Source organism: Crocodylus porosus, unplaced genomic scaffold, assembly GCF_001723895.1.
Source record: "Crocodylus porosus isolate Cpor-Errol unplaced genomic scaffold, CroPor_comp1, whole genome shotgun sequence".
Lineage (NCBI taxonomy): Eukaryota > Metazoa > Chordata > Crocodylia > Crocodylidae > Crocodylus > Crocodylus porosus.
The window spans coordinates 47,698,804-47,709,530 of NW_017728948.1; the positions used below are offsets into that span (position 1 = coordinate 47,698,804).

The 10,727-nt window shown below is 41.4% G+C and overlaps 1 protein-coding gene across 1 annotated transcript in view; it reads left to right on the forward strand.

Annotated features, from left to right (window-relative positions):
* GRXCR1 (glutaredoxin and cysteine rich domain containing 1) overlaps window positions 1-10,557 on the forward strand; it is a 78,573-nt gene extending 68,016 nt beyond the window's left edge. The window contains exons 4-5 of the mRNA XM_019553469.1: window positions 1,517-1,582; window positions 8,259-10,557. Of these exons, the coding sequence (XP_019409014.1) occupies window positions 1,517-1,582; window positions 8,259-8,438 (246 nt within the window). The 3' untranslated portion in view covers window positions 8,439-10,557. The remainder of the gene's footprint in view (window positions 1-1,516; window positions 1,583-8,258) is intronic.
* The last annotated feature ends 170 nt before the right edge of the window (window positions 10,558-10,727 follow it).

Below are 10,727 nucleotides of genomic sequence, written 5' to 3' on the forward strand. Positions count from 1 at the left end.
GGTTTATGTGCCCTCCTGCTCCCTTTGACCCTTGTTGGGATTACCTCCCTTTGGGCATGGAGGATCGTCTCCTTAAGGAGCAACCACTCACCTAAGTACTGCAACTTAGCTTTGTAGTTATTTCAGTGTATTTAATTATTCTGTCCCAAGTTAGGACTTTGTATGTGTCCTTGTTGAAGTTCACATGAACGATTTTGGATCATTTCTCCAGTACAACCAGGTTATGCTGGGCCCTAGCCCTACCCTCCCAAATCTCTGCCATTCAATCCAATTTTGGTGCTGGCAACCTTTACAGATCTTTTAAGTATGCAATCAATCCCATCATTCAAATAATTTATGAAAATGTTAATACTAGAACCAAGAAAGACCCATGGGAAACTCCACTTGATATCTTCTCCTTATGAGACATTCAGCCATTGATAAATACTCATTCAGTATGGTGGTCTAAGCAATTATGTATCCACCTTACTATACTTTCATTTAGTCTGTATTTTCTTTGTTTGTTAATAAGAATGCCCATGCAGAAGCTTTTCTTATATGAGACACTGTTTAGTGTAATACTTTTAATTATCAATCTGTGGCAGAGATGGTACAGCCCAGGGAAAACAGCAGTTCACTGGAACTCTGGACAATTGAATTTTATTCCCAGCTCCATCACTGACCAACTGGATGACTCCCTACCTCTGTTTCCTTATCTGTAAGATGGGTATAATGACGAATATGTCTTTTGCAAAGTGATTTGAGTCTTATGGAGGAAAAATGCTAGGTAAGAGATGGGTACTGTCATAATTCTTCTGTACACATTCACAGCTATATAATTTAAATGGAAAACATCCAAATAGCTCCCACGATGATTAGAAAAAAGAAGGAAAAAGTTTTTCATCCTCCTTGGCACTTTCATTTTGTTTGCAGTAATCTCTGAACATTTAGTTTCAGAGAGAAAAATGAGGACCTACTTCATTACTGCTTTGGTTCATATCACACAAATCCCCAAAGGCCTAATGTACTCAAACTAAATTATTATTATTCACTACTGAGTTTGACTTTACAGAGTTGTTACAGTAGTTTCATTGCCCTTATTTTCTCTCTCTTCTGCATTAGCCACTTTATGTCTGAAGTCAGTGCTGAACTGCCAAAATAGTTGAAATACAGTTTCTCTCATATTGCTTAGTTACATTCTTTGGTGAATTGTATATTTATATAATTGTATTTTTGACATAGTAACAAGACATATTTTCTACTCTATCAGGAAGTACATGCTGAAAAATATGGTGAAAACAGTCTTGACATTCAAAGTTGTGGCAAAATTCACAAGAAGAGAAGCTTTAGTAACTAAAACTGCAGGAACTTGGCTAATGTTGTTTGCCATTCTAGCAATCCAAAGACTCATCTAATAACAAGAGCCTTCATGTGATTTATGTTTTATCTTCAAGCTAGTTACATTTTCAAAACCAAATCTTCAGGTAACTCTTGTTACTGAACACAAAGTCTACTATTGTTTTCTTTTCATTAATAGGGTGCTGAGAAAATTTTGTCAATGAATGAATCAGGGGAGCTTCAGGATCTCTTAACCAAAATTGAGGTAATCATGTTTAAGGAATTAATTTAAGAAGTTTAAATGGAAGTTGTACTGTTTATAGTCACTAACTAAGTATTGCCTTTCCTTCTTTTAAAGCTGATGCTTACAATGAACACATGATTATAATGAATGATTACTTACTGTTACAAACCAGGGAATGTTCCACCCCATTAGAAGTTTGGATTTCCACTCAGCCAAACCCAATAGTCCACATCCAGAATTTGACAGTCAGAAGCCCAAGTACTATTTTCTATAATAATTATTTGTGCAGTCTTCAAGATCTGAAATGAAACAAGTCCATTGTGAGTAGTCTGTGTCTGATCTGAAGGCAAATTATTTTCTGTCAGGATCAGCAAACACAACAGTTAAAACAGCAGCAACAACAACAAAAAACAGCATCCAGTGCAATACAACGAACAGAAAAAATCTCCAAACCATGTCTATTCAATATGTGATGGACTTTAAGTAGCAGTGGTAAAGGAATAGACTTAATCTCTCTGAATGCGTCTACATGAAAGTTCACTGTGGAGTAGGTTAATTGGTTCTGCAGTAAACATCTCGTGTCTACAGGTACAGGGCTATTAGGCTGGAGTAAACTAATTAACTCTGCAGCAGGAGTAAACTTTTAAATACAAGTACTATCCTGCTACAGTGTTTTTTACTGTGTAGCATTGCATGTGTAAATGTTGACATGACTGGCTGGGGCAGGCAATGTGGGGGCTGCCTGCTGGCTACCTGCAGTGAAGCACCCTTGTGCCCAAGTCAGCCCCTCTGCAAGACATTGAGTTGGGTCAGAGCAGCCCTAGGCTGACCTCCCCAAACCCCTGCCAGCTGGCGCTGCTCTGACCTGGCTCAATGTGCTGTTGTCCCAGACACATATTCAAACAGTACACCCAGAAGCAATAAATCACAGCACAATACATACTACAGTTTATTGCTTCGAACTAATTGCACATGTAGATGTGCCCTTCATGCCTTAAATGAACTCTATAGCCTAGTCATTATGGCATTGTTGGGATGGGGGAAACTCTGGCTTTTAGTCTCTGTTCTAACCACCAACTTACTGGATATTCTTGGAGAAAAGGCAGAGGAGTTTGTTATTCACTAACCAAAAAATCCATTCACACTCAGCCATACACACAAAACATCATCCTGCTGAGACTAATCAGTTTCTGAGAAAAATTTCCACTTTGACAAATAAGAATTTTGCAGTAGAAGAAACAATTAATAGATTCATAGATTGTTAGGGGTTGGAAGGGACCTTGTAGATCATTCGGTCCAGTCCCCCTGCACTGGTTAGGAAAAGACAATTAGGGTCAAGTGACCCCAGCAAGGTGACTGTCCAGTCTCCTTTTGAAGATTTCCAGGGTAGGTGACCGCATCACCATGGGAGGGAGTTTATTCCACAGTCTGGACACCCTGACTGTGAAGGAGTTTTTCCTGGAATTAAGCCTGAAGCAGTCTTCCAGGAGTTTGTATCCATTGCTCCTGGTCAGCCCCAGGGGTGCCCTGGTGAACAGCTGTTCACTGAGTTCTTGATATACTCCTCTGATATAATGATAAGCCACTACAAAGTCCTTTCTCAGCCATCTCTTCTGTAGGCTGAAGAGGACCAAGTCCCTCAGCCTCTCTTCGTATGGCTTGTCTAGCAAGTCTCTGATCATACGGGTGTGCCCCTGTCTGACCTTGTAGAGGTGTTTTCGGGTGGCCTTCGAGCGTTCACTCAGCTCTGGCCAAGGGGTATGTCCCCAGATTTTAGCTGTTAGATCACACTCCACTCTGAGGAAAGCCCAAACACTGTCCTGCCATGACTTGGTCTTCTCTTTTTTCAGTGGGGAGGCTCCTTCCCGGGGTTTCTCACTGCTCCGGGTACTACATGTTGGAAATGTTCTTGGGGCTCCACCTCCCCTACACCCCAGCCTTGCACCACACTTGGGATCACCAGATGGTGGGCCATTGGCCTGTTACCCAGTTTGCTTATCTCAGACAGCTGAGAGGTGTACAATTATTCCCTGCCTTCACACATGACCGTCCTCCAGGTTCCTGCTCATCTGGTCTCAATCTTCCTTTGTGACCCTGGACCCATGGAGGGTTTTTCTTTGGTCATGACACCAGGTCTTTCAAAACTTAAAGTAAAAGGAAAGGAAAATAATGAAAGAATCTGGGCTTGGGTTTCTGCCCACCCCACTTACAGGTCCAATGTCTGCGGTACTCTCTGATCCCTTGACATCATGCCCCTTCTCCAATCTGGATGAGACACCCTTAAAGGGTCTGGGTACTGCCCCTACCAGGGCTGTATGCCTTCTGGGGATGTTGGCTTCACTCTCTGGCATCCCTGCCATCCCTCCTGCCATTCTTCTCCGCCGGCCTTTAAGTCCGCCAGGTGGTGGGTTTTTATGATTCATCTGCTGGCAATAAATGCAGCTGATAAACCATGCTGGCAACTCTTTTTGGCACAGCTCTTCCTTCCCTACCAGAGGTAAGTATGCCCTCTTCTCAGGGCTCTTTCTGTTTTTGGGTGGGTTGCCCCTGCCTTGGGTCCTGCTGTGGAAGGCCATTTTGGCATCTATGGTCTTATTTCCCTGGGACAGGGTGGTTCTTCTCTGGACCCTCTCAAGCTTTTCCATGTCCTTGTTGAAGTGCAGTGCCCAGAACTGGATGCAGTACTCCAGCTGTGGTCTAACCAGTGCAGGGTACAGTGGGAGTATCACTTCCTTAGTTTTGCACAAGATGCAATGGTTAATGTATTCCAGGGCTACCCTCAGGGCTACCCTCAGTGTTCAAGCCACATGCCAGGGACAGAAAAGATACAACTGGACCTGGACAGGTTACAGGGGTGGGTGAATAAGAATACGATGGGATTCAATACTGACAAGTGCAGGGCACTGTACTTGGGCAGTAAGAACCAGAAGCATACGTATAGGCTGGAGAACTCCCTTCTCAAAAGCACAGTGGCAGAAAGAGATCTTGGAGTCATTATCAATTCCAAAATGAACATGGGCCACCAATGTGAGGACGTGGTCAGTAAGGCTAACCGTATCTTGTCATGCATCCATAGATGCATCACAAGCAGGGCCAAGGAGGTGATCCTCCCCCTCTATGCGACACTGGTCAGGCCACAGTTAGCGTACTGCATCCAGTTTTGGGCGCCGCACTTCAGGAGGGAGGTGGAAAGCATTGAGAGGGTCCAGAGGAGGTCCCTCTGATATGGGTACAGCAGGTCAGACCCTACAAGGAGGGGCTACAGAACCTGAACCTGTTCAGCCTTCACAAGAGAAGGCTGAGAGAGGACCTGGTGGTCATCTATAAACTTACCACGGGGGACCAGCGGGGAGTGGGAGAGACCCTGTTCTCCTGAGCACCTCCCGGAGTAACAACGAATAACGGCCATAAGTTGTTTGAGAGTAGGTTCAGGTTGGACATTAGAAGGCACTACTTCACAGTCAGTGCAACTAGGATCTGGAACCAACTTCCATGGGAAGTGGTGCTGGCTCCTACCTTGGGGGTCTTTAAGAGGAGGCTTGATAATTACTTAGCTGGGGTCATATGAGCCCAATATTCTCTCCTGCCCAGGGTGGGGGGGTCTACTTAGGTCCCTTCTGACCCTACTTCTATGACTCTATGACCTCGACCAGCTCCATCAGTACTCTCGGGTGAAGTCCATCCAGTCCTGCTGACTTATAAATGTCTAGCTTTTCTAGCTGGTTTTGCGCCAGCTCATCATTCACAATGGAAAGGCTATCATTCCCACCATCCCCTGTGTGATCCTTATCTAGCTTGTCTTTCCCCCTGGTCTGGTGAAATACTGAAGCAAAGTGGGCATTCAGGAGTTCAATTTTTTCCTGAGTATCCATTACCAGCTGTCCCGAGGTGTTAAGCAGGGGCCTCACACTTCCATTTGTTTTCCTTCTGCTCCTTATATACTCAGAGAAGGACTTCTTATTGTCCTTGACTCCCTTGGCTAACTTACACTCAGTCACCGCCTTAGGTTTCCTAATCATATCCCTACAAATACGGACCACTGTTGCATAGTCTTCCTTGAGGACTGACCCTAGCTTCCACTGTATTTATGCCTCTTTTTTTCTTTTTCAAAGGGACCAGGATGTCCCTATTGAGCCAGGAGGGCTTGCCAGCCCTTCTTTTACCTTCCTTTTTCATGGGAACAGTTTTCTTTTGTGCTTTGAGGATCATATCCTTGAGGAATGTCCACTCTTTGTGCACCCCATTTGCCTTTCATCCCTTGTCCTGCATCATCTCCCCTATTAATGCCCTGAGCCTGTTGAAGTCAGCATTTTTGAAGTCCAGGACTTCAGTCCTGCTAGTTGATTTGTTAACCTTGCGGTGGACAGTGAACCTGATGAGATCATGGTCGCTGTTGTCCAGGCTACCCTCAGTGTTCAAGCCACATGCCATCTCCTTTGGCCAAGACTGAGTCTAGGAAAGTGGTACCTGTGGTTGGCCCTTGCGCTTCCTGGGTCAGAAAGAGCTCCTCAATTATAGTTAAGAATCTACATGACTGATCCAACCTAGGCAAGTATTCCTCCCAATCTATGTCCATTTTCAATGTTTAAGTGAAAAATTTCTGACCAGCTCTTAATCCTTACTCCATATGCAGATTAATCTAAAGGCATTATTTCTTTTTCTTGTTATGTTCCCTTGCTAAGTGTTGCAAGATGGCCTGCTTTTCACAAGAACCTAAGCATAGATTGTTAAGAAATGTAACGATAAAATATGTTTCCATTATGATTTTGGAGTTAATTGAAAAACATGGCCATACCAGTAAAAGGGCCAGTACAGTAAACAACATAAAGTATGTGGGGATCCCTAGATATGCATAAAAAAGTTTAGATTAAATACCTGTACAGAGAACAATTTCCCCATAACAACAGGCATTGCCTGCCCAAAGAAACAATAAAAGAAGGTACTTTTGTCAAATGCAAGAAAAAACAAAAAAGGGGAATTCATATTATTATGAAGTTTCTGGTTTTCTGTACCCGAAGATGGCAATATCTTTGTCAACTGTTTTGTTAACTACATCAGATACTTAATTGTGACAATTTTGCACACGTAAATAGATGATCTAATATAATACCTTGAGTTTGGGAGGCTGTAGTTTTTCACAACCTTTTGTGTAGCATTTTGCTGCAACTTTGTGTATAGATTATGACTTGGTCAGGTCAGTGTCTACCATTCCAGTATTATTTTTCTGAAATTTAAAAAGGAGCAGCTACTAGTAAACTTCAAGCTATTACCAGAGGCATAACTGGCAAGTTTTATGCCCTGAGCAAAACCCTGCTGGAAGGAGGATAAGGGGGAGCAGAGAGCAGTAGGTGAGGGGTAGTCAGGGTTACTTGTCCTTGGGACTCAAAGTCTTTGGCTGCTGCTGGCATGAAATGTTCTGCCCAGTTCCAGATGTTTTTGCTGCTGCTACAGCAGTTATGTGGAGTTCTTACACTCAGCTGCCGCTTCTATAGCTATGGTTAGTGGCTGCTGCTACAGCAGCATTATGGACTCCCCAGGTATCTGCAATTCTGGCACATCTTCTAAGTGAGTGCCTGGGGCTGGTGCTACCCTTGTCCACCTCAAATTACATTACTGTCTATTATATCCGTGCTATGTTTAACCACTGCTCTGCATCACACTAAGTCTCCACCTCACTAGTTTTTCATGGACGCACCTTACACCTTGGGAAATACTATATCATGTCATGGGTTAGACACTTTTGGAAATAAATATGTAGAGTGAAAATAGATTTGGAACAACTCCTCTCCCAAATCAATATTGACTTCAAGGAACCTGCACTGATTTATATCAGCCAGCAGTCTGCCCCTTCTCTCCTGCCAGTGCCTCAATCTGCATGACTAGCAGATGAATATTTTTTCTGACACTTCTGAAGCACTTCTGTTGAGCTCTTTCATACAACTACAAAAAGAGTGCTGTGTGTGTTCTATTTATATTTTAACATAATCAGGTAATTATGTATAATTTCTCAGAGCAATATTAGCAGAGACTGTTTATATCACTGGCTTTCTTTGTAGAAGTCTTTATCCAACATTGCAGCACACATCTGTGTTACTGCAAGTACTTACTACATGGTTCTTTTATTTCTCTGATATAGACCTCTAGAATGATCATTAAATAAACTAGTGACATTTTTATCCAAAAAAGACCTAGAAATCTGCTCCTTATATCCTTGTCTTTAATCTAATATATTATAAAGAAAAAGAAAACAAAGAATTGTTGTTACACAATCAAAACCAACTGAAAGCTGGATTATCTCCTAACTTGTAATATTTTCCCCCAGTATAACTCTACTGACCAGCCTAGTCAGTATTTTTTTACAATTAAACCTTAAGCTACCTAAAAGAGCATAATTTAACTGAACAATATTCACCTCCTAGCTAGTTATTTTGGCAAATGTAAACACAAATTATCAAGCATTATGTTAGATATCCACACCTCTAATGAACCTGGTGACTATTGGATGCTGTTCTTACCAACTGAAAGGGCAGAGAAAATGAAATTCTGTGGCAGTAGAAAAACATGAGTTTCAGTAGTCAGAGCTCAGTGTTTCTTAGAACATATGAAACATGAACCCCCATTCAGAACCCCTTTGTCCTGAAGCTTCTGACCATTAACCAATATTTAGCTTTCTCACTCTTTCTTTTTTCTTATGCAGAGAGTGCAGCACCCCCACGAGTGCCCCTCTTGTGGGGGTTTCGGCTTCCTTCCATGCTCAGTGTGCCATGGGAGCAAGATGTCAGTGATTCGGAACTGTTTTACAGACTCTTTCAAAGCCCTCAAGTGTACTGCTTGCAATGAGAATGGGTTACAGCGCTGCAGGAGCTGTGCAAGCTAAGAATGGCATCTTCCGATATATAAAACCTCATTTTATGTTACTGCAGCAGTTTGTTATATGCTTTTTTAAAAAATGATCCTATTTACCAGATAATCAATAAAATTCATTTGTAATACAACTTTGTTGATTTGATTGCTGAAGCCATTTAATGCAGGCCTTTGCTTATATCCTGTACATCTCAGTAAGGAAAATGAATAGGCCATTGCTTTCTTTATTAGAAATTAGTGCTCATAAAAGCTACCAGATTGGCAGCCTTTGGATCTGAAGCCTTCTCTGTTACTAATGAATGTTAGTAGTACAGTATGAATCGCCTCATACTGTCCACCCAAGTTTCAAGACCTGACCTGGAGATAACACCAGAACCTTTACCATCTTCATTTCTGTTCTCTGGGTGACGTGTCAAAGCAGTGGTTGTATGATGTGCACTGAATTAAGACCACCAAGTCATTTAATACAGCATTTCAGAAAATAAAACATAGCATTTCACAATAAAACAAAATCAGTTATGACTTTCATCACTACTACCCTCAGCCAAATTTTACCTAGTGACTGAATTATGAATACAAATATCCCTTAGCAGCCCCCTGAACTTTCAACTTCTTGGTACTTCCAATGCCAAACTATTTTCAATAGGCTGTTGCGTAAGTATGTGCTGTTTTAGATTTTACTTGTATTGATCATTACCTGTCATAAGAATGTACAGGTTGCCTGCATACTAGAGTGGCATCACAAGATAGATTTAAAAACTGCAGAGGACTAAAACAAACAGGATGAGATTTTTACTTTCTTGGCTTAGTAACAAATGATCTTTCCCTTCCCAAAGGTCTTTTCTGATTGGATGGATATTAACATTGTATTCCATACCATATCCAAAATTCCACTAGTATATTCTGCAGTGCAGCATCAATTATCAAATTCTTTGAACTACAAGGACAACAGGAAAGAATTTGCAATGCCTTCTTTGTATTTTATATCACCACAAAGAGGCAGCCTTTATTTGTGTCTAATGCAAAAGAACTGATTGGATTAATGGAAAATGGAATGGTATTAGAGAATATGCTGATGCTTACAGTCCTGCCATTTCCGATGAATGAAAACCTGCTCTTTTTGCATCCAATGCCAGAGTTGTTAATGCATCCAACAGATATGCTCTAAGCACACTCAGAATGAATGTCGTGATAAATACCATATAATTAAACTCTTTCCAAAAGAAAATTACTGCTAAAAGCAACAGAGATTTCCAGTTCATTTATGGAAATGAAAACCTAAAGCCTATCACTCATAAAAATGTAAGACATGGAGTAGAATGAGAAAAATAAATAATCCATCCTTCCACAGAAATTATTGAAGATGGATTAAATATGGTCAAAATATATTTTACACAGCCTTCTTGGTTTAAAGAACCACACTTTTCACCAAAACAAATTACTGAACTGATCTGGAGCAAGCACTTGAAACTAGCTCTCTGGTTCCCTGAATCAATGCTACGGTAATCAGGCAACTAAGTCATATCTGCCAACATGCCTAACCTTTTTCCAAAAACCTTGGAAAGGTCTTGGTTTTGTTTTGCAACAGAATGGAAGTAATTTTAAAACCTTGACACAGAATTCTTGTTTTCTGAGCAGTCTTGGTACAGATATAAAAAGAGTCATAAAATAACCAAAAGACCAGACAGTTGTCTTTGCGTGAGCCAAAGTAAATCACAGTAATATCAAAATATGAAAACACTGTTCAGATAATTATTATACTGCCACATCTTTAATGGAATTATAGTCATCTGCACCATCTGAGGATCTGCCACTAATGCTCTCCTATATTAAGAAGCTATCTTCAAATGTCCTTAAACATATCTAATATAATTCCATTCTACTTTTATTAGAATACCCCTGTGTTATACAGTTCAGTTTCATTGCTTCCTTGTATGGTTTTGTAAGAGAAGCTTCACCAGATTTTGCTTGCCTAGAGTGAATGAGGAAATCAGAAGGCAAAGTGCTGGCAGCAAACGAAGTTTTAGAAGTTTTAAGAGTTTTATGGGGGAATAGAGAATACAGTGAAAACTTGAAAAATACTAAAGGTACAAAAATGAAATATTATTTAAAGCACTAGGAACATTAAAAGCTGCAAAGGGGGCAGCAGGCCAGGCCCTACGAGGAGAGGCTACGGGACCTGAACCCATTCAGCCTCCACAAGAGAAGGCCGAGGGGGAATCTAGTGGCCTGTTACAAACTAGTCAGAGGAGACCAGCAGGCACTGGGGGAGTCCCTGTTCCCCCGAGCACTACCAGGAATG